A 24,711-nucleotide genomic window follows, 5' to 3' on the forward strand; every position below is an offset into this window, starting at 1 on the left:
GAGGAAAGTACATGGGCCTCAAATACAGACAATACAATGCAGGGTGATGTCCAGCTGTGCAAAGAATCAGGTCAGAGTCTTCTCTGTGACCTAATGTGGACACAAGGTCTTATTTGTAAAAGGGAAAATGCTAATATATGTTATATTACACGAAGTAATAGATGTAAAGCACCTAGAATATGGTAGGTCCTTGAAAATACGAGTTCTCATTTTCAGAATTTCTCATGCTCTATAAGCCTCTCTGTGAGTGTCTCTGTGTATTTCTGTGTTTATAGATTTGAGAAAACAAAGCTTGAGCCACCTTCTTTCCATCCCCTCTTGCCTGGTTTGGGAGGTTCATCTTCCACAAAGAAAACATATTGCGTCCTTAACAGGTAGTTTATCACAACACATTTCCACTTCTCTTGTAAGGAGAGATGATTTTACTCACATTGGCTTTATACTTCCGTTCATTTTTGAGTGAAAAGAGATTGATACCCAATTACTAGCTGTGGCTCTCAGGTCTAACATACAGGAGTAGATAGAAATTTCTGTTTAAAATTAACTATCTATAACAGAGTACAATTACAAATAATTCAGCTGATACCTGAATATAATGTTTTAAAACAAATATTGCACAAAATTAACAAGGATTTTAAACCCAGTCATAACTGGTTCACAATAACTGGGTAGGTAGGATAATCAGTGGTCATCCCCAAATAAGAGGCCCCAGTGTGATACCAGAGCACTCACCTTCTCCACTGGACTCTGATTTGTTGCACAGCTCAGGAACAAGTTGCTCTCCATATGTTCCCTCAGGCTGAGTCCCTTCGCTCCTGGAAGTCTGCTTGTTCCAGCAGGACTCCTGCCCCTCCCAGGAGGCAGCGGGCAACCTGTCAGAGATCTCAACAGGGAAAGAAGGAGGGGATTTGAGGTCCAAGAGGAAGCTATCTTGTAGGGTCTCCTTGGTGGCCTTCTTGCTTTTCCTCTTCTGACTTTCTGGGGTCCTGTTACCCTCTCCTTGCCTGGGCTGGCTACTCTCAAGCTTCCTGGTTAGCTGGAGGAGCTGATCCATGTCCTTGGTGAATTCCAGTAGCGTGCCCTCCAAGACTCTTTGGGCAGGTCCCTCAGAGCCGTAACTGGGAGCTTTCTCTAAGAGCAGGTGCTCAGAGCAGTGGAGGCCTTCCGGGCCCTCCCTGAGCACCGGCTCAGGCACCGGGGTCAGGCTGCAGGAACACATGGACAGGGAGAAGTAAGAGTAGTCCACTGCGATGTATGTCAGCATGAAGTTGATGGTGACGATGGGGGCCAGAACGTTCACTTGACCCACAAAAACAAAGGCCATGGTCACCAAGCTGGTCAGGCAGATGGCAGCCACGGGTGTTTTGTTTGGCCCCTTCTGCAGGAACAAAAATAACATGCAGGACCATAAAATTTCAGATAGAACGCTTCAGAGATTTCAGAAGTTACAGGCTAGAAACACAACTCATAATGACTCAGCCACTTCTCCCCATGTGATTATTCATCTATAAACTTGAGATAATAATATCCTACTCATGGGATTTGTTCATGCATGCGAAATGCTTCACACAGACTGACATGCAGTAAGCTCCACAGATATTAGTTGTATTAGCAACTTTTTTTTTTTTTTTTGAGACAGGGTCTGGCTCTGTTGCCCAGGCTGGACTGCAGTGATGTGATCTCAGCTCATTGCAACCTCCGCCTCTTGGGCTTAAGCCATCGTCCCACCTCAGCATCCTGAATAGCTGGGACTACAGGTGCACACCACCATGCATGGCTAATTTTTGTATTTCTTGTAGAGATGTGGTTTTGCTATGTTGCCCAGGCCAGTCACAAACTCCTGGCCTCAAGCAATCTGCCCACCTCGGCCTCCCAGAGTGTTAGGATTACAGGCATGAGCCACTGTGCCCAGCCATATGAATAACTTTGAACATGGGGCATTATTATAGAATTTTGACTTCCCAAATATTTTCTCCTTTTGTCTTTCATTGGGTTTTAATACCAGCATAGAAAATCAAAGAAATGCAAAGTTGATTCTTCCCAGGGAGAGGCAGATTCCGGAAGACACAGCAGAATCACTGGTGGCTGGAGGAGGGGAATTCTGACACTAAACATCCGCAAATGCTCAGGCACACACATTACACACACCTGTTATTAATGGAGGTGGGTATGGTGACCTTCAGGTGGACAGGAGTGGAAAAAAGGTGCTAGCTGCCTCTCCTGGGAGCTCTTCATCACAGTCACTGACATAGTTCTTGGGCCAAAAGCAACAGTCACTTCTCAGTCCCTGTCTTCTTTAACCCAGCTGGCTACTCTGTCCTCTTCGAAACACTTTCTTCACCTTACTTCTCCTGATTGGCCTCCCTCTTCACTGGCTGCTCCTTCTTGGTTTCTGTGGCTGGCTTTTCACGTCTCTGAACTCCACATTTAAAGCAGCCCCAGGCTCCATCCTCAGATCTCTATCTGTACTCCCTCCCTTGGTGAGCTCAACTAGGCTCACGGCTTTGAATACCGGCATTATACTGACAACTTCCAAATTTGAATCTCCAGCCTAAAACATTCCCCTGAAACCCAGGCTTACATATCCAACTGCCTACTCAACATTTCCAGTGAACGTCTAATAGGATCTCAAACGGACTATGTCCAAAACCAATCTGCATTTTTGGAGGAAGATAAAGGAAGAAATCAAGGATAAGTTGCAACGATGTGTTCCCTAAACCAGAGAGAGGCTGAAAATTGGAAGTGGCTGGGGAGGCCCTCTGGGGTACCCCAACAAGACAAAAATGAACTCTAGCTTGCAAACCATATTAGTGGGAAATGGGATTCTCTGTTTATGTCTCTTTGGTCCTCCCCTGGACTTTAGGAATGTCTATTTTAATCATTCCAGCCATGTCTCAACTGAGCTGTCCTTTATGTATCAGTTAAGGTTTGGTTCATGATGGTTAACAGGGAGTGTAGATACCAGAGGTGTAGGAAATCATCAAACAGCAACCCCCAAGGGGCGGATGAAACTCAAGGGCAGAGTTAGAGCTGCAAGGACCAGCTCGCCTCCTGACCAAAACACACTTTCTTCTATGCTAAACCTGGAGGATCCTGAATTCATTTTTATTAAAGGATGGGGCACTGCATTTTCATGCTGCTCAGGGTCCAAGATGTTACTAGGACTGGTTAGCTAACCCAGTCCTAAAAGTGCTAAGGGGCTGGGTGGCTGTGACATTTAAGATGCTTCATCTACTTAGCCCTAACCTAAGCCAGCCAGAGGACAGGGCTGAAAGAAATGACCTCTGCATTATTTTCTGTGTCACCCCAAAGAAATTGACCAAAGGCTCTGATCAGAAAAGCTTAACCAATTGATGGGCCAACAATGAGGTTAGCAGCAAAACATGTTTCAAAAAACAAACCAAAAAAAGAGGATTACTCACCCCTTGTCCCAGACAGGCAAGTGCAGGGATCACTTTCTCCTGGGCAATGCACTGCAGGATGCGGGGAGCTCCATAAAGTCCTCCCATACAGGAAGCCAGGGACGAGATGTATAAGCCCAAAAGGAACAGGAAGCCCACGAGGGATACCTGTGTGAGAAGCGGTTTCATTCGCCAGTGCCAGAACCTGCTCCTGTGCCTTTCTACTCCCCCAGCACCCACCCACCTGCACCCCATGCAATCATCCACTGAGTCCTCTAGATCTGATCTCTGGGATACAGTTTCCACATCCCCAGCCTCACCCCCATTCATTCCATGGTTTCAGCTGAATCCACCACCACTTTTCATATGGATTGCACAGTGGTCCTCAAATGAAGCGTCTGCCAGACTCAGCTGCAGGGCTTGCTAAACACAAACTTCTGGGCCCCCTCCTCAGAGTTCCTGGTTCAGTAGGCTTGGGGTGGGGCCTAGAAATTTGGATTCCGCATGCGTTCCCAGAGACCACACTTTGAGAACAAACTGGCCAACCACAATGCTCATTGGCCTCTTGCCTTTAAGCTCACCCTTAAAGATGAGTTTAAATCTTCAGATGATTCACTCTGAATCATCCCATAAGCCTCTGTTCTCTAAACTCAAATCTGATCACAATGTCTCCGTTGCAGATATATCAAAATCTCCCCCTGTCCTGACATATAAGGCTCTTCATGGTCTGTGACCTCTTTAGCTCCACACCCTGCACACTGAAAGTCTGATCAGCATGATTTTTCTGTCTGTAGGAAGCCTCTGTTCACACACCCTAATCTACTCATTGTCTGTTAAACTCCTAATTGTGCTACAAAACTCAGCACCAACCTCACCTCCACTGTGAGGCCATCCCCTCTTCCCTGACTACAGTAGTCGCTTCTCAGTGCTCCATAGCATCCCCAACATGATGTTAGGATAGCACCTATCATCGTGCCCCCTCCACTAATCTGGAGGCTTCATTTAAGCAGGTCTTCTGTCTTGTTTACCCTAGAATTCTTGGTGCCCAACACAGAAATATAAATGATGAATGAATGAATGAGATCCATGACCCACAAGGCACCAACAGATAGAATAAGAGGGCACAGCTGTTCTTCTTGGTGTCAACTTGCAAAAGATCAGGGTCCAAGATGTTACTAGCTAACTCAGGGCTAAAAGTGCTAAGGGGCTGGGTGGCTGCATGACTGCTTGCCATGCACAGCCAGATCCCAAGCTGTCACTCATGAATTCACCCTCCTGGGCCAGACCTCATCTGTACCCACAGGGAAGCATCTTTGTTTTCTTATTTGAGGTGCCCTTTCCATTCTACTTTCCTTTAGGCACAATGGCCAGAACTGTACATTCCAAGTACTCATGCGTCCAATGCTTACAGATAGGTTAGAGTTAATATTCAGCTTTGTCACTTACACCCTTCTTGATGAAGCCTCTCCTCACCCCATTTTTTACTTCCTTGCATCAGCAAAGCACCAGATTCGTGTCATCAAGCTACATTGAACACAAGCCACTGGCTAGACTTCTTTCCTGGCTCATAAATTATCACTGGAATAATTTGACTGACTGATGAATCAGTCAGGACAGTTGATTGGAAAAAAAAAATTCTTTAAAAAAGAATATATTTGTAGGACACTGGTGGTTTGTAGAATCATCAGGAGGCTAAAGGATGAGGCTCAGAAAAGGGCAGGACCAAGCCTGGAGGCATACCCAGCCTCTTCCCCAGGAACAGCTTGGCCAGGATGCTGCCAACACCCCTGCTGCCCTGTGGACGGATTCTCACCAGCTCTTTATCTTTACTTCATTGGTTACAATGGGAGCACGCAATGGCCTAGTGTAGGTCATGTGCCCTAGCAGGGCTGCAAAGGGACAGGCAAAAGAGGTCTGGTCCATTGGGTTTCTCTTACACACAATGGGGGTACTCTCTCCCTTCAAGACCATTGGTGGAATAACCCCCAAATGGTCAGGAAGGTCAGAGGCTTGATGAACAAGACTAAGGTCCACTACGGAGCCCACCTTGTCTTTAATTCACTATTGAGTCCTGTCTTTATCATCTCATGCTTATCCCCAAAGAATCTCATCTGTCTCTTTTTTCAATATCGCAGATTTCTTGGGTTTGTCCTGCCCACCCCACTCACCATTTTATTACTACAGGAAATCAATGTCATCTAGTGTTTCCATCACTTTATGTGATCTGATGGCATTTTGTTACTTTCCATCCTGTGGGATAGTTAGTTATGCTCATGGCTTATCCTGCCAACACCCTGAGCACCTCACAGGTAGAATTGTATCATGCTTCCTGGCCCCCTTCCCCCAGCACCTCATGCAGAATCTGGCAAGCAGAGCTCAGCAGCTGAATTCATGCAGCTTCATAACTTTGCTGTAATCGTGCCCTAGGTACCTTACAAAACTGTTAGATAAGCTGGATCCATTATCAATCCTCAATCCATTCTGAGATGTGATCATTCATCGATAACCTTTATTTCCGTCTTCTCTACCAAATGCAGCCTATGTTGACTGGTTTTTAAAAACCAGATTCTATGATGAAATTTTATCAAGAAAGAGCCTTTTGAAAATTTAAGTCAATAGTTCTCCACTCTGCCTAAACATAAGAATCACCCAGAGATTCTGATTTAATTAGTGTAGAGTGAGACACAGACGTGGTTGAGTTTAAGAAAGCCCTCCAGGTGATTCTAATGTGCAGCCGATGTGGAGAACCCCTGGGCACAACACATTGTAGCCACTGCATTCTCCCCTCAAAAAATTCTTTGGGAGAGTCAGGCACAGCATCTCCTTGCAGAAATTTCACTGCTTCTTACCTAAAAGGTTATGTATATTTGAATTTTTACAACTCTTTTTCATTTAAAGCCTGTCTATTTACTCAGAGCAGGAATGAGTGGGAATGCCCCAGCCTGGCATCCTCCTAGTGTTGGACTGACCTCAGGAACTGGGTTGAGCCTCTGGCACCATGAGTACACGATATGGTGGCTTCCGTCTTTGGCCAGCCTTCCCACAGACACACCCTGGGATTCCTCCAGAGCCCTAGGAGCTGGGGTCAGACAGGGCCAAGTATAGCAACCTATGTCCAGTTTGTCAATTGTGTAGAATGATCTGTTCACTTACCACTTTAAAAAAATATAAAACTATTATTCAGTCTATTTTCTGAGTAATATATGAAATGTTGGTCTCCACATCTAGATAAATTATAAAAACTTCACTCCATCTCTCTCCTGCCTAAATCCTATCTCTTTCTGTCATTTGTCATCCATCCATCCATTCAGGAAGCATTTCCTGACAACAGATTATGTTCCTGGCATGGTGCTAGGCAGAGCAAGGCTTATAGACACGTAGCTCTGCTCCCAGCCCTCACAGAACTTAATTGTTTTCTCTATTCATATCAGACTGAAAATTTGCTAAATGTGCCAGTGGAGGTGGAAGTGAGAATTTATTTGAGCAGAGGTGTGTCAACAGCTCTTTTTAAATAAACAGTGATTCTTTTCTGGCATACACCTGTTTGAGCCATCCCCCCACCCACAGAGCTCTTTCCAAAATATTACATGGGGTGTGAGCTACCCTGATTTCTTTCTTCAGTAACTACTGACGAAAATAATTACTTCCATCTCTCTGCTCTTAGTATTTTCTCCCAGCTCCCACTTGAGCTTCGGTCATTGAGGGACTCCACTCATTCATTGGCTGCTCTCTTCTCTCAAAGGACTGGATTTAAAGTCATTTGCAAGGGGCTCATTCTGTCTCATCTAATTGCGGTGACCCCTGACATAACTGCGGAGTGCACCCTAAAAACCTTTACAATCCCAAGTGTATTAATAAGGCCGAGTCTCAACAACACTTTGGTTTTTTCCTCCCACATCTCATTTCTAGAGTCATGAGTTTCCTAACATCTCCACGCTCCATGAATTGATCAACATCTCAACTTTCAGTCAAGTTTTACCTCTCACTTGAGAGCCATTTTCCATAATGAGACCTAGTCTGCTTCCCTTCCTGAGAGGCAGGACTGTGTCCACGATGGAGGGCAGAGGACACTCAGACTGACCCACTCCCAGGTGCTGAGTGGCCCACTAGGCTCACTCCCCTGTTACCAGCGCTGTCCCATCCCCATCTTCCCTGTACAGCTTGTGTCATGAGCTTCCAAGGTCCCTCTTGAATATGTGAAACCATGACTATTAAATCCAGGAATCAGAGTTTGCTCTGTGGGATTACCCAGTTTTAGGGGGGTTTTGTATTTTTGAGACAGAGTTTCGCACTGTTGCCCAGGCTGGAGTGCAGTGGCACGATCTTGGCTCACTGCAACCTCCGCCTCCCGGGTTCTAGCGATTCTCTTGCCTCAGCCTCTCGAGTAGCTGGAACTACAGGCATGCACCACCACGGCTGGCATATTTTTGTATTTTCTGGTGGAGATGGGGGTTTCACTGTGTTGGCCAGGCTGGTCTTGAACTCCTGACCTCAAGTGATCTGCCCGCCACGGCCTCCCAAAGTGCTGGGATTATAGGCATGAGCCACCCAGATTCCCTAGTCTTAACAATAATACTTTTGGGATATTTTTCCTTCTTAGATTGCTCTTATTTTGCTAGTTAGCAAGCCCCAGGGCTCCTAAGGTATTTGGCCTTTTTTGTTTGTAATAAACATCTGTTTCCTGGACTGTATACAAGTTTATTCTGAAACATTTAATCTATTTAATTTCACCCCAACTAACACTGTGTTTATACAATTCCTTTTCTAACTAAATAATACTGAGATTGACTGTTCTGGCTTTTCTATTAAATATGGTGGATTTGTGGGGAGAAAATGTGTTCCTAAAATAAATGTCTTGATCTGTAAGGGTATGCTCATAAGGAGTGTGGAAGGGAGTTAAAATTTAGTTAGCATCTGCTATGTGCCAGGTAAAATGTATTATAATTAGCACCTACTACATGCTTTCATGGGTTATCTCAGAGCCACCACTGTATACAAGACGTTTAAGAACACACATACACCTGAGAGCTGGGAGAAAGTTCCTCTGTGGTGGGGATAAAAAGTAAAAAGACATCGCCGGGCGCAGTAGCTCATCCCTGTAATCCCAGCACTTTGGGAGACTGAGGCGGGTGGATCACCTGAGGTCAGGAGTTCAAGACCAGCCTGGCTAACATGGTGAAACCCCGTTTCTACTAAAAATACAAAAAATTAGCCAGGCATGGTGGCATGTGCCTGTAATCCCAGCTACTTGGGGGGCTGAAGCAGGAGAATCACTTGAACCTGGGAGGTGGAGGTTGCAGTGAGCTGAGATCATGCCATTGCACTCCAGCTTGGGCAACAAGAGCAAAACTCCATCTCAAGAAAAACAACAACAAAAAAAGTAAAAAGACGCTTCTTAGAGAAACTGTGAGTTGAGAAGCCAAATAATTAGAAATAGATCAGAGAAGCTGTAGGAAACCCAGAAAGAAACAGATTAACTGACCAGCTGCAGATCAGTAGAAAGGAATCCAGGGCAGCCTGCAGCCATTGAAGATAATTGTTCTGGCAGAAAGCCCCCAAGAGAAAGAGGAGTGCATTGGGGAGCTGCGTGTGAACGAGCGCCAAGGAGAGTATGTCAGAGACCCACCCTGTCTCAGTGTCCAGAGGTGATGCGCGGGGCACACATACAGAAGAGGCCTTTTTTCAGGCCCAGGAAAGCTCAGAGATGCGCCGGCTCAGAACTGAAGCCACAAGTAAGACAGGAAGCTGAGGTGAACAGGTTATCAGGGTGGCCGGTTGTGTCAAGTGACCAAAGTAAAGAAACTCCGCCCTTGCACCTCCCAACCAGTGTAGGTTGCACCCTCCCATTCTCCAGGTACTGCCAGTAAAAACATCTGTGGCCCAATCTACTGCCTGAGCACGGTACCTGCTACTGCAGCGGAGTCAGTCCCAAGGAGCGACACCAGTGAGCAGGAAAGCAGAAAAGGTGTGGGAGGAAACTCCTGTGTGGTCCCCTTTAGGGGGTGGGTAGTGGGAACCAGAAGACCCAGGTGCTGCTATTTTGAAGTCATTAGGGTCGGTTCCATCACTGCTTACTGACTTGCTGCACCTGCCCATTTCTACTGAGAACCAAGAGCAGTAGCTTTGTTCCTTTATAGGCTTTACAATGGTCTCTTCCAGGGAATGGTCTCTTGTCCTCTCCGAAAACTAAATCTCCACATTTCATCCCAGTGTGTGCATAATTACATTCCCAAGTGTCATTGCTGGGCCTGATGAAGCAGGTGCCCCCAGCTGGCTAACTGCTTGCCTACCTGCTCACTGTTGGGACAGGTGGCATTCCAAAGGAGGCTCCCCCGGTTTGTGTGCCTATTATTAGGTGTGGGATTTCCACCCACAAAGGCTCTCATGTGCTGTTTCTGGGCTGTTTTTACCCTACTGCTGTTTGTGGCCTTCCTTAGATACAAAGCTGCCTGCCCTCCCATATACCTACTCTGATCATTCCCTTGAAAAGCAGGGGAAGGAGAGGAGGGAGGAAAGCTGCGGCCCAGGGGATAATCAGATCAGAGTCTCTAAAGGGTGGAAGGACCTCTGTGAAGGAAAGCACGAGAAAGGAACTTTAGAAGCAGGCAGAGCTGGTCAGCCACTGGCAAGCTGCAGATGAGCAGGAAGCATTTCCCTCGGTCAAACCAGCCTCGCCCAGTCTGCTCCCTGAGGCCTTCAATTCCTGTAATGCAGCCAAGCTTTTCATTCCACAACTAGAGAACAGGCCCTTGGGAGTGAAACTTCAGACGGAAGCATGCATGTAGATACAAATCAGGGCTATAGATTCCTGCCCTGAGAGCAAACCTTGCCACCTGGGGGTCTGTGACCTTGGGTACTGGAAAGTGGGTATCAGTTCTCTCACTAACTGAACTGTACTGCCTTCCAAAAAACCTGCTTTTATACTAAGGGCAAGACCCTTGAAAACAAATAATCACCTTTGCATGGGTGCCTACAAGCCTTAAAAAGAAACCTGTGCTAATGTGAAAACCAAGCTCAAACATATCTCTCAAAAGAAAATTCACAGTTTCCTGCCCCAGGTTGCCCCAGGCACTGGCCCTCCATGAAGATCAGCAGGGCTGCTTTGCAAAGCCTCACACCAAGAGAAAATGGTACTCTATCCTAAAATATAGGGGCTCATGCCTGTAATCCCAGCACTTTGGAAGGCTGAGGTGGGAGGATCACCTAAAGCCAGGAGTTCGAGACCAGCCTGGGCAACATGGCAAAACCCTGTCTCTACAAAAAATTGAAAAAAAAAAAATTAGCTGGGTGTGGTGGTGCATGTCTGTAGTCCTGGCTACTTGGGAGGCTGAGGTGGTAGAATCACCTGAGCCCTGGAAGTTGAGGCTGTAATGAGCCATGTTCACATCACTGTACTCTAGCCTGGGTGACAGAGTGAGACCCTGTCTTTAAAAAGTTAAAATTAAAATATTAAAATTTAAAATACATAAAATATAAGCAGTGATACTCAGGAGTTCACAGAAAAACTCCCTAACCAACTACATTTCTCTGAAAAATGATGGGAATCTCAGGGTCTACTTTTTCTCCAAGAACTTAAAGGAGGGTAGGAGTTTTTGGGGATTTCCAGAAAAATATCTGGAAATCTTATTCATGTGGCTTCTAGGACGCCAAATAAATGTCCTTGATGTCAGATGACCTCCAGCCAACGCCAGGAATTCATTAATCTTCTCCTGGCAGGGTGCGGACTCTAGAAACAAAGATGTTGCAGCCAAATCAACCCAGAATGTCTGAGATCCTCAGGAAAGCCAAAGGGGTCAAGGACCTCAGGGACAAGGAGGGCCTCGGCCCTCACCCTGGCACTGGGCTTCCGCCCGCTCCCTCCACCTCTGCCTGTCCAGCCTCCTTCTCCACTTGCCACTTCTGAGCAGCACATTTGATTCATCGTGGAAGGTGAAGCTATTAGCAAAAGTGAGGCACTTGCTTAACTGGGAATTTGGGGTGAGCAGATTCTTCTGTTTCTGTCCTGATTTTTGACAGGAAGAGATGTCCCCATTATCTAGCCCCTCATATTCGTGAATCCCTCTGGGCATCATTATCTGTTTCTAGAAATCCCTAAGCAGGGCCTGTACCTTTTCCATCATGTCTCTTCCCCACCACAACCCAACACTTCAGTCCTGGGCTAGAGACTATATGAAGGCTGGGCGTGGTGGCTCACGCCTGTAATCCCAGCACTTTGGGAGGTCAAGGTGGGAGGATCACTTGAGGCCAGGAGTTTAAGACCAGCCTGGGCAACATGGTGAGACCTCATCTCTACCAAAAAATTAAAAATAAATTAGCCCAGCATGAGGGCATGCCCCTGTAGTCCCAGCTACCTGGCGGTCTGAGACAGGAGAATTGCTTGAGCCTGGAAGGTTGAGGCTACAGTGGGCTGAGATTGCAACACTGCACTCCAGCCTAGGCAACAGAGTGAGACCCTGTCTCAAAAAATTAATTAATTAAATTTTAAAAAGACTATATGGATTCCCAGACAGTACTGCAAGGGGAAGGTGGCCATTTGTTGGTGAGAACAAATAAATCACTCCGGCATACTGAGCCCTTGGAGTAGCGCAGGCCTCACTCACCTTTTCCGCTATGAGGAAGTCATAGCGAAGGGCCTCTCGAGTGCAGATGGCGCCCAGGAAGAAGACGAAGACGATGTACAGAAACCACCTGCAAAACCCAAGAGCAGAACAGAGCTGCCCCCAACTCACCTCACCCAGCCCCATCCAATTCCCCCACTCAACCTTCTGTTTCCAAAGGGAACTTGTATCAGAATGAGAGAAAGGCCAGTCATGAAGCTTCCCCAGCTGGCTTGGGAGGACACTTTTTGTACTATTTCTCTTCTGGCATATTTCTTACCAAAAAAGGGGTACCATTGTTTTGTTTCTTTTTTTACTTTTAAATATATATAAAAATATGGAACACTTCACGAATTTGCATGTCATCCTTGCACATGGGCCATGCTAATCTCTGTATTGTTTTAATTTTAGTATATGTACTGCTGAAGTAAGCACTGTTTTTTCTCTTTCTTATATTACAAAAAAAAACATACAAAGGGCATTCCGAGTAGGGAAGTGGGAGGCCCAGTTGCCTCTAGGTTGCCAGGATTCAGGCCAGGGTTGCCCCGCAGCCTCACACCCCAGCCTCCTCCAGCAAAAGAACAAGCTGATGATCCTTCGGGCCTCTAAGTCCTGCTGGTCTGTTATCTTTGGATCAGATAATAAAGAGGGAAACTAAAGTCAAAAGGCAGAGAGCAGAGGCCTGGCTCTGTCCCCAAGATGCCCTGTAACCTTGAACAAGACCCAGGTTCCTGTGGTCTCCTCATTCCCATCTGGGTAGCGAGAGGATGGGCCAAGGGTTCCTCCTGGAACCTCCCAGCTGGGGCCAGAAACAAGACAGGGTCCTCATTCAGAAGCCTCTTTCTTTTATTTCGTTCCCAACACTCAACTCTATCTCTGTTGTCTTCATTTTCTTCCCAATGTTATTGCACAAAATACCCTGATGCTGTACGCCAGGCTGATAGCAATGGTTTCACTGCAGTAAGCTAAGAGCAAATTCAGTGTTTGTGAAACAGATACATTAATATTTTCTAAATACTGTGGTTAGAATAACACAGGCCCTTTTAACTTCTCAAGTCATTGTTTCTGGTCTCTGATCTCTTTGCCTCTTCACACCTACCCAATGAAGGGCAGAGAAGCTTCTTCCTGTGGTACAGAGAGAAACAATATTCTAAAAGGTCAGAAATAGACCCAAGGTTACCCAGCCTGCTTGTGTGGGTGGCACAGTGTGAACTAAAACCCCAGAGGCCTGACGGCCTGGGGGAGCTGGAGGGGAGGCTCACTGGGGGAAGAAGAAGAGCTGGGTGCTGAGCTTCCACTGTGTGCCTTCTCTCCCCGCCGCAGTCTACGTAGCACATACAGTGTCATTATCCCCATTTCACAGGAAAGGACATGGAGGCTCAGAGAACTCAGTAAATTGTCCAGAGTCATGCAGCCAATCAGCGGCAGAGCTGAGGTGCAGCCCCAATTCGTCTGATTGCAAAACTCTTCATCTTTATGCTCCCTCCAGTGATCCTGGAAACTCGGTGGTTAAAAAAATCCCCAAGTTCAAAATGGGGGTGGGGGAGGGACGGGGGCGGGAGGCCGAGGAAAGGAAAGAAAGGATTCGATCTGTGATCTGGGTCCTGACACTCCTCCTCGGCAGCATTCCCAGGCAGCGCGCATGAAAGGGCAGTGTCTGAACCCACCAGACGTGAATTTTCCAGCCCACCGAGTGTTAAAAGAAGGATCGGAATATGAAATAGATTGGTCACAGTCGGGGCACTCTCAGAACAAAAGGGGCAATCCCTCTTCTGCCTGGGGTTTTCTCTCCCACTCTCTAGCTCAGACTGATTGCCATGAGGGGAACTTACGAGATGCCAACAGCTGCCAGGGAGCCCAGGGGAATGCTGGCGGCAGGCTCCCTGAGGTCGCCCCCCATGTTGAAGCCGGCCATGACTCCTGAAAGACACCCAGATGGGGAATGGGGTGAGCAGCCTCCTCCACGCATCGCCTTCCCCAGGGCTGCCCCTTCCTCTCCTGCGGGACCCTCTCCTGGAAGCTGTCCCACGGCAAGCCCTCCAGCTGCAGCTCTGCGCACAGGCTGCTTTTCAATCTCCCCTGGCAACTAGGGAGGCATCCCTGTGGCGTGAAAGGGACCTTTGTGGGTTGGAGGAGGCTCAGGAGGAAAGCCCTCCCAGCTCCAAAAGCATCCTACTGCTCAGCGCAAAGCAACCAGGGGGAGGAAAGCGGCTTGCAAGGCACACAGAGGTCCTGCGCTGCCTGCTGAGCTGGGACAATGCCCTGGAGAGGCTCAGCATTACAAAGGTCTGGCAGCCTCCTGCTCAGCGGCTTTCCCTGCCTCTGCTGCCTGCTGATTCCATGGGAGCTTCCTGTGTCCTCCGGGTCAGGTACCATCCTCCAAGCCCCTGAGCTACCAAAGGGCTTGAAATAAACTCCAAAAAAACCAATCCTGATGCCACTGACATGGAGTCACAAGCTCCTTTTCATCATCACCTCTCTTCTGCAAGAACACTAATGAAAACGAATTAATCCATGAGGGACCCACAGCACGGTGCTGCATGGTGAGGTGGGGATGTTGCCTCTTCCCATACAAACAAATATATGAAAGCAACGAGACAGGGTGTTCTGAACATCGGATGAGGATCCAGCCCACAAGTGCCATAACAACTCAGTGTGATGGGCTGCCCTGGTCAGAAAAGACCCGTGGAGGGGGGTGTATCTTGAATGTGGCCTTGAAAGAGGGATTTGAATGGGCTTAGGGATGGGAATGAATCTAACTCCATGATTTGTGAACACTTTCAAACTGCCTGGGCCTGTGTCAAGTGCTTTACATGCATTTTTTTATCCTGTTTAATTCTCATAACAACCTCATCAGAAAGGTAGAATTATTTCCTCATCTTATGGAAAAGTGTGCAAAGAGGTTAATTAAAACAGCCTAAGGTCACACATTTAATAAGCAGCAAAGCTAAGATTCAACCCTGGTCTGTCTGACTCTGAAAATTATGCTCTTAATGCCTCTGCTATAATGCTTCACAGAATCCAAGCGAAGTGCAGTGAAGTGACAGTTTGGAACCAGAAAGTGAAAGTAGGGGGGTGTATTTCAGAGAGAACCCTGAATGCTGGCCCACGGATGGGGTGCATATACTGTCACCCAGCAACTCCACTGTGAGGACTTTACCCATCGTAGGTAGTCAAGGCTATGAGGGAAGATTTAGCCCAGCGTGTTTATAAACGCTTGTTTAGAATAGTGGAAATTAGAAACAACCTAATGTCTAAAAATAGAGGGTTGGTTAAATAAGTGATGATATAGCTTTCAATAAATACTAGGTCTCAGAATATTGTAAGGGATATGTTGTGACATGGAAAGATGTTTAGAAGTTTTTCCTTAGTTTTAAGAAGCATATTAGAAAACAGAACACATGGTATGATCCCATTATTATAAAAATATATAGAAAAAGGAACTGGAACATGTTTTAAAACATTAACAATGTTATTTCTGGGTGATAAAAGAACAGGTCATTTTTATTTGACTGTTTATATTTTCTCAATTTTCTACAATGATCATTTTGAAACGTGAAAACTTCTAAGGTTTTGTTGTTGTTGTTTTTGTTTTTGTTTTTAACGGCCTGTTAGGCACATTTTCTTTCCTTTCATTCCCTCCTCTCCAAGATCCTATTAAAAGCATAGTAAAGGGGAAAAGTAGATAAATTCCCATAAGCAAAGAGAAGTTGGGAGGGGGACCCTAAGTAGATGAAAGGTTCCCATGAATGTCTGGAACATAGAACATAGAAAATGGAGAATATAATACCGAGGAAAAGAGAAGGAAAGAAAGCCTCGGAATGCTTCTCTACAAGATCTCAATACACTGAGGAAAATCAGAGCTGGACATTTGCACCCCAAATAAAGCCCTGCTCAAGAATCAACAGCACTCACAAACTTCTCATCAAGGTAGGGCCCCAGCAGGGAGACAGACCTAACCATGCGACAGCTCGGGAAATCCATGCCCGCAACCAAGATCACCCAATGTGTAATGAAAACCAGCAACAAATAAAAAAATACATGCATAAATAGAAACAGAACAACCCAGGCTGGAAGAAACATATAAATCAGGATACAGAGAGAATTTGGAAGAAAACACTAATTAGTAGCTCCAGGTACATCCAAGAAGAATATTCTATCTATAAAACAAGGTGCTATGAAAAAAAATCCAAGAACAACAAAGAACTTTTGGAAATTAAAAATATGATCATTAAAATTAAAAATGCAACAGATTTAAGGGCCAGGTGTGGTGGTTCATGCCTGTAATCCCAGCGCTTTGGGAGGCCAAGGCAGAAGGATCACTTGAGCCTGGGTGTAATGGCTCACACCTTTAATCCCAGCATTTTGGGAGGCCGAGGCAGGCAGATCATCTGAGGTCAGGAGTTCGAGACCAGCCTGACTAACATGGTGAAACTCCATCTCTACTAAAAATGCAAAAAGTAGCCAGGTGTGGTGGTGCACACCTATAATCCCAGCTACTTGGGAGGCTGTGGTGGGAGGATCACTTGAGCCCTGGAGGTAGAAGTTGCAGTGAGCAGATATCATGCCACTCACTCCAGCCTGGGTGACAGAGATCCATCTCAGGAAAAAAAAAAAAAAAAGAAGGATCCCTTCAGGCCACAAGTTTGAGACCAGCTTGGACCACACAGCATCTCTTCATAAAATAAAAAATTTATCCGGGCATGGTGGTACACACATCCCAGCTACTCAGGAGGCTAAGGCAGCTTTAATTGACTCACAGTTCCACATGACTGAGGAGGCATCACAAATCATGGCAGAAGGGGAAGGAGAAGCAAAGTCACGTCTTGCATGGCAGCAGGCAAGAGAGAGCTTGTGTAGGGGAACTCCTATTTATAAAACCATCAGATCTCGTGAGACTTATTCACTGCCATGGGAACAGCACGGGAAAGAGACTCACCCTCATGATTCAATTCCCTCCCACCAGGTCCCTCCCACGACACGTAGGAATTGTTACAATTCAAGGTGAGATTTGAGTGGGGACACAGAGCCAAACCATATCATGACATAGTGCTCTTTATTCCTCGCCATTGTTGTACCTCCTACAGTTTGTCAGGTCATTTTGTACACCTTCCTTCAGATCATTTATACAGAAGTTAACCCATGAAGACCCCTGAGAACGCCACAGCAATATATGCTTCTGTGGAGGAAAGTGACTGATTCATCCTAATTGCTTCCTGCTTCCAAACACTTACTGTCTCCATAACAAAACCCCTTTCCTCCTCCCCCAGGTTCTGTGTAGCCTGCCTGTTGTGCAGTACATTAGGATGCTGCTCAGTGGGAGGAGAAAGGACTGACCGTGACACAGGAATGAGCCAGGCCCAGATATGGCCAGAAAGTTGGCTTTTGAGACAAAACAGAGAAGCCAGAAAGTAGATTATATCACAGACACAAAGAGCCAGAAACAAGGAAATGGAGGCAACTCGGACTGCAGACAAGAAGTCTCATGGGTGATTCCTGCTGGGGCAATGTGGGTGGTTCCCACAGCAAAGTGTACATTTGTTTTTGTTTGTTTGTTTGGATTTTTTTTTTTTGAGATGGAGTTTCCCTCTGTTGCCCAAGCTGGAGTTGCAATAGTGTGATCTTGGCTCACTGCAACCTCTGCCTCCTGGGTTCAAGTGATTCTCCTGCCTCAGCCTCCCAAGTAGTTGGGATTATAGGCACCTTCCACCATGTCTGGCTAATTTTTGTATTTTTAGTAGAGATGGGGTTTCACCATGTTGGCCAGGCTGGTCTCGAACTCCTAACATCAGGTGATCTGACTGCCTTGGCCTCCAAAGTGCTGGGATTACAGGCATGAGCCACCGTGCCTGGCCTGCACATTTGTTATAGGGGCTCACACACTGTGGCTGTCATTTCCAAAATTCTACCTCTGTGTTACCACACAATTCTTGGGCAATGTTCCCTAGCTTCGGTGAATTATAAATGTCTCATTCACTAGTTAGAGCTAGAAAAATTATTTTGACTTAGTATTTTTTTCCTGTCTTTGTTAAGTGTTACAGAAATTCTCTAGTTTGCTTTCTTTTTGCATCCAGTGCAATTTTAAAACACTATCATTAAGGTTAGAGTTACATTTAGGGTTGGCGTAATAGAACAAATACTATTTCCCAGAGCATTAGTGCCCAGGTGTTTTACAAATATTACATTTTTTAAAAAGTTCCACAATTGAAAATAAGGTTGGGAAAACCTTAATTAGAGAGGTTTTCAGTGCTGGGCTATTGTAGTGCCTATAATAAGCTAATATTCATTGTCCATCTCTAAGAAGAGAAATACAGAGCACAGTTTCGCAAAACTTATTTGGCATTGAACCCTTTTTTTTTTTAAAGAAATGAAACCCTTTCTTCATTATTAAAGTTCCACAGAGCACAGTTTGGGAAACACTCAGTGCCCATTTTATAATTACTATTTGGTCTTGACACTTTTCTTGGCGGGCTTCCAAAAATTGTTTAAATTTGGCTATTTAGGACTGGATGGAGTGGCTCATGCCTGTAATCCCAGCACTTTGGGAGGCTAAGGTGGGTGGATCACCTGAGGTCAGGAGTTCAAGACCAGCCTGACCAACATTGTGAAACCCCGTGTCTACTAAAAATACAAAAAATTAGCCAGGCATGGTGGCATGCACCTGTAGTCCCAGCTACTTGGGAGGCTGAGGCAGGAAAATCACTTGAATCTGGGAAGCGTAGGTTGCAATGAGCCAAGATCACGCCACTGCACTTCAGCCTGGGTGACAGAGCAAGACTCCGTCTCAAAAACAATAAAAATAAAAAATAAAATAGTTATTTAGAATCATGATTCTTAAATCTAGGTGATACCCTAGTGATCATCTACTCCAACCTTTTATTTCACAGATGAGTCAACAGAGGCCCAAAGAAGGGAAGCCATTTGATTCAAGTGTTCCAAGCTAATTGCTAACAGAACCAGCACTAACCCTCAAGCTTCCTGATTCCAAGTCAGTGTTGTTTCCACTACATCACATAGCCTCTCCATTTCTTCCTAACACCCCTGCTCTTCGTAGATTTCCCCTTCTGAAACAGTAATTGCATGATTAATGTGGGGTTACATACCCACAAGAAGGCTGAGCTTATCAGTTATAATCGGCGCTATGTATTGGTTTCCCCACAGGCACTTGCATCACCAGCTCCTAATCTCTAGACAGTGCTGGATTGATGGCATTTCTGGGTTTTAAACGCCAATTCCAGGAAGCAGTTAATTGCTTTACCCAAAAACATTTTTTCTCCCTGCATCACAACGATGATCTGTCTGGTCTGCACACTGTTACCATGTGACTTAGGTAAACAGCTTCCTTAATATGGGGAAAGCCTTCTGGCTTGGTCTTCCATCCCAGTCCTGGGGACTTCGGGCACATATTTATGGTCTGTTTTGATATGCAAGTCTGAAGGTGTCAGCCATCACTTGACCAGCTTAGGTTTATGAGGCTACACCTCGAGTGGCATCCGTAGCCACCTAGACATTGACATTACACCTACAGTTTCGATGGATGGCACCAGGTGAACAGGGGACTTGGGGTCAGCGCCTACTTCCAGTGTCTGGTCTCACAGAAGACATAGAGGGCCAGAAAATGAATCAACCCCTTATAGCTCTCAAAAATATATCCTTGGGTAAAATAACCAGTGTAAATGTCAATGACCACTTACCAACATTTGCAAGTGGGTAGGTCATCTCTTTTCTTCCCTGCCCCCTGAATCACCCAGTGGCACACATTGATCAAAGTCCTTACTTATCACCAATTACCACAAGACCGTTTCCCACCCCAATTCCCTTTTCTGTTCCTGAAAATGAAGATTAGTAGGAAAAGAAAACCCCAACAGTTTTTCTAGGCTTTTCAGGTTCCTGTTAGTTCATAAAGGCTACTTACTCTTTCTCAAGGAACTTCCAAGATTCCTCCTGGGGACTTTTCCATCCAAGTCTGTGTCCTCAGAAACTCTTCAACTTTTTCTTTCCATTTATAGCTTAATCGTTTCTCTGCTGCCTGTTTTCTAAGTTCATAACTTTATTTTTCTTTCTTATGAAGGTAGACGACACATGCACTAACGTGCCCAAGTCTCATCTGCTGCCTTTTTTTTTTTAACTGAAAAAAAGGGATCTACTACTGTTTGGAGGCAATGTGGCTCTGAGCCCTGCTTTCCTCATCTGTAAATGGGGATTATACTATTTGCTTTGCAGGACTGTGGTGAAGTTGGAACAGATATTCATAAGCACCTAGCACAGTGGCTGGCACCTTGTAGGTGCTAAATAAATGCTCACCCAGGAGAGATGGGCTCTGCTCCTTACTCAGAAATCCCTCAGATTCCTAAAGACTGGTCTGCCTCTCTTTACCTTCCTTCTGATTTCCAAACCCCATTCCTTTCCCATACCTGGCTTGTTGGTTGGTTTGTTCAGCTGTTCCTGCAGAAATCTCTAAACCTGTCTTGCTCTGTTCTTGGAGCAAAACTTGTGAGTTTCCCTCCCTCTCAATGTTTTAGAGATGCTGCTGGGACAGACAGTGTCAAATAATGCAACTTTCCACCTCCAGGACCCAGGCAAGATTTATTGGCTTCTGGATGAGGGGCGGCACCAACATTATGTGTTCTCTCTTTATGGGAAGCAACGGGGTTTACCGCTTACTGGCCGGGAGATGTTGGGGAAATAACCTCTCTAAATCTTTGTTTCCTCATCTGTAAAATGGGTAAATAATAGAACCTGTGGGAGGATCTAGGTTCCATGTGGCCTGATATTTTTTTGAAAGTACAAAATTATGAATACAAAATTAGGAACAAGGCTTTGGAAGGAGCTCACGCAAGTGAGGGACCTTGAAGCCCAGGCTTCAACCACTTCATGGCAGCCTTGTGTCTGATGGAACTAGTCAGGCTGTGGAGAAGTTTAAACAGAAAACTATACATAAAGTGCTTAGTGGCTGACATAATAGGTTATTGTAATGATAATAAGTATTGTCGCTATTTATAATTGTTTTGATAAAAACTGTTGATATGTATAATTATTTTGATAAAACAATTATAAATTAATTCCATAAATAAAATTACAAAAAATAAACATGTATAATAATTATAAAGCTTTTTTTTTGAGACGGAGTATCGCTTTGTCGCCAGATTGGAGTGCAGTGGTGTGATCTTGGCTCACTGCAACCTCCACCTCCCGGGCTCAAGTGATTCTCCTGCCTCAGCCTCCCGAGTAGCTGGGACTACAGGCATGCACCATGCTTGGCTAATTTTTGTATTTTTAGTAGAGACAGGGTTTCACCATGTTGGCCAGGATGGTCTTGATCTCTTGACCTCGTGATCTGCCCGCCAACCTCCCAAAGTGCTGGGATTACAGGCATGAGCCACCGCGCCTGGCCTAAGCTTATTTATTTTTTTTTTTTAAGACAGGGTCTCACTCTGACGCCCAGGCTGGAGTGCAGTGATACAATCTTGGCTCACTGCAACCTCTGCCTCCTGGGTTCAAGCAATTTTCCTGCCTCAGCCTCCCGAGTAGCTGGGACTACAGGCTTGAGCCACTGCACCCAGCCAAAGCTTCCTTCTTGTCTCCTGTTTCTGCTCATAAGTCCATCAGAATGAAGGGAGTGGAGTGAGCCCCCATCTTCAGACTGTCCCTACTTGGGGCTCTCTAGTCCTTAAACATGGGAACCCCATTCTGATCCAGCAGGTTCTTGTCCTCTCACTCACAAGACACATAACTTGTGAGGAGACCCAGGGGACGCCTAGGAGGGGGGAATGGGGGAAGTAGGCCAGAGGAGGGGTGAGCACTAACAGCCGGGCTGAGGGGCCTGGAGACAGCCAGCCAATTGGAGGGCCCAGCAAATTCCCAGAGCTTCCCAGGGTGTGTACATGAGCAGGAGAGAGGAGTCAGGCCCAGGGAGGTCAAAGGGCATCACAGAAATAGCTGGGTTCTTGAAAAGGAAGGTGACTGTGGACATTTCAGTAAAGGCTGTAGGTTTCCTACCACATTTTTTCGTGCTGGGTGTGGTCAACCACAGGCCCATGTGTTGGCTGTGGCCAAAGAGGCCCTTATCCCTTCCAGTAAGAGTTTAGAATCTGGGAACAAGGGTTACAGGACTTCACATGACTGATATTCTTTTCAGTGAATTTCCATTTCCTAGTTCCTCTGTGAATCGTGTTCCTGGATCCCTGGAGTGGCTGCATCCACATGGTATGTGTGAAACCCTGGAGAGGAGATGTCTGCTTCTCAGGGAAAGTTTGGTAGTGGAGCTTGGAGAAGGAATGCACTTTGAGAAGGAATGCACTTTAAGAAGCAAAGCAAGTACAGCGTCCACTCCAAGCTCCCCCCACTCCACCCCTGCAGCTACCAGCACAGGGTGTGATGGAGAAGAGTACAGTGAGGGGGCAGGGGGACAGCTTCCTAAATCCAGAGGAGCCCCCAGACCGAATCTCCAGCCGCTCTTCCCAGGAAGCTGCCTGCCCTTGGGATAAAATATCTGAAGTAACGTAACTATCATATCTCTGACAGGAGGATGGGGGGCTGGGGACAGAAGGGTTTGTTCATCAAAACTCTCTCCTCACCACAGTCTGGAGGTTCTCTTGTTCCAGAAGAGGATGGTGTTGGAGGGAGCCCCAGCCATGACTCACTCGGAGCTAATCCTTAGCAAATCTATCACCATGGAAACTGCCAATCATCCATGCTTTTCATAGCTTAACCGAACATCTGCCAGGAGACAGCAAGTCATACAAACCATTCGTCCTGCCTATCGTGTTTACAATTGGGGCCCTGAAAAACAGAGACAGAGACACGGAGGGCAGCTCTCCACAGCAGGTGACGGCCCAGCTCTGGCTACTAATCAGCTTCGTGACCTCTGTCGGGTCCTTCATAAGCTCCTCTGCACCCCTCCTCCCCAGCTGGTAAAATAAAGGATCAGATCAATGATTCTTCACCTCGGTTGGGCCAATGGAGAGTGAGAGGGACAGGAAAGCAGGTCACCTAAGAGGGGTGGGGCAGAGAGGCCTGTGTAGTTACAATCTATGCGCTATTATCATTTTACATTTGAAAGCTTTCAAAATAATACTCATAACTTAAACCACAGAAAATAAATCTTGACTCATTGTCTTAGGTAGCTATAGCTTTCTCAGCGGAAGGACAACGACACTCCATCTCTGAGCCAGAATGTCCAGTGTCTGTAAGGCTTTTAGTATCATTATCAAAAGTGAATATAAGCCAGGCATGGTGGCTCATGCCTCTAATCCCAGCACTTTTGGAGGTGGGAGGTTGAGGCGGGTGGATCACTTGAGGTCAAGAGTTCGAGACCACCCTGGACAACATGGCAAAACTCCATCTCTACTAAAAATACAAAAATTAGCCAGGCATAGTGGCATGCTGTTGTAATCCCAGCTACTCAGGAAGCTGAAGCATGAGAATCTCTTCAACCAGAGAGGCAGAGGTTGTAGTGAGCTGAGATCACACCACTGCACTCCAGCCTGGGTGACAGAGCGAGACCCTGTCTTAAAAAAAGAAAAAGAAAAAGAAAAAGAAATATGGATTAAAAATACAAAAGCTTGGGAGTTGGACTAGCTGATCTCACATGTGAGTCCAGCTCATACTCTGGGCTACTGGGTGGCATCTTCAAGCCTCAGGCTGCTGCTAACTCCTGCCTGGAGGGAGAAGCTGGAGGGGAGGCTCACCGCCCCCTTCCCCCACTCACACCAGGCATCCTCTCTCTTAGGAAAGCCAGCCGTGGGAGCAGAGTGGAGGGGCACATCAGGGCCACATTGCCAAGACAAACCCCTGGTGCACCTGAGGACGCCCGAGACATTCCCTGCACAGTGTGACCAGGCAAAGAGGCCTTCTGCCCTGCCTCTAGGGTAAATGCTAACCTGGCATCTTGGCCCAGGGGCCTTCACTCAGTGGGGACACTGCCAGGCTCCAGAGAACACTCAGATGGTTTTCAATTTGTGTGTGGAAGGAAAGAGGAAGAGAGGCTGGGAAATATCTTCAGATGTTAACTTTGTTTAATTCCCTCTGTTTTTCCCCTTTCCTTTTCTGTCCATTCAGGAGGAAGCTGACCTATATTCTCTTGTCTTGTGGGAGACAAGAGGCAGAGAGGGAGCAGAATTTGCCTGTGCACTGTTTTGACTTCTGTTTCTCAAAAGCCTAGGTCCTTAGAAGATTTTGGAGGGAAACAGAAAAGAAACAGCAGAATCACTGGGGAAAACATGAGGCGACAAGGAGAAAAACTATCACACAGTTTGTGGGGCCACATAAAAATACAAATGCAGAATCAAAAATTATTAAGATTTGAGACAGAGTCTTGCTCTGTCACCCAGGCTGGAGTGCAGTGGCACGATTTCAGCGCACTGCAATCTCTGCCTCCCAGGTTCAAGTGATTTTTCTGCCTCAGCCTCCCTGAGTAGCTGGGATTACAGGCATGCCCTACCACACCTGGCTAATTTTTGTATTTTTAGTAGAGATGGGGTTTCACCATGTTGGCCAGGCTGGTCTCAAACTCCCGGGCTCAAGTGATCTGCCCACCTCATCCTCCCAAAGTGCTGGTATTACAGGCGTGAGCCACCAGGCCCAGCCCAAGAATTTTAGCAACAGCAAAGCCTTAAAACAAGCACGAGTCCCTTCTCAGGGTGGGGACAGTGTAAATGCATAGGTCACACACCCAGAAAGCTGGCCCTGGACAGGAGTGTCCCCATATTTGA

At 46.3% G+C, this 24,711-nt stretch overlaps 1 protein-coding gene and 1 non-coding gene across 8 annotated transcripts in view; both read right to left on the bottom strand.

Moving 5' to 3' along the window:
• Positions 1-24,711, bottom strand: part of SLC12A8 (solute carrier family 12 member 8) — a 130,714-nt gene that overhangs the window by 25,933 nt on the left and 80,070 nt on the right. For 5 of the 7 annotated variants that reach the window (XM_055110368.2, XM_057301880.2, XM_063602551.1 and 2 more), the window contains 4 exons: positions 13,831-13,918; positions 12,002-12,089; positions 3,423-3,569; positions 733-1,378 (listed from right to left, as the gene is read on the bottom strand). In XM_055110368.2, coding sequence (XP_054966343.1) covers positions 733-1,378; positions 3,423-3,569; positions 12,002-12,089; positions 13,831-13,918 — 969 coding nt within the window. The remainder of the gene's footprint in view (positions 1-732; positions 1,379-3,422; positions 3,570-12,001; positions 12,090-13,830; positions 13,919-24,711) is intronic. The other 2 variants (XM_063602552.1, XM_057301881.2) reach the window with 1 other exon arrangement.
• On the bottom strand, positions 12,330-12,433 carry LOC112439356 (U6 spliceosomal RNA). Its single transcript, XR_003027654.1, has one exon. It is a non-coding gene; the product is annotated as a U6 spliceosomal RNA (small nuclear RNA).

This window comes from Pan paniscus, chromosome 2 (genome assembly GCF_029289425.2).
Source record: "Pan paniscus chromosome 2, NHGRI_mPanPan1-v2.0_pri, whole genome shotgun sequence".
Taxonomy (NCBI): domain Eukaryota; kingdom Metazoa; phylum Chordata; class Mammalia; order Primates; family Hominidae; genus Pan; species Pan paniscus.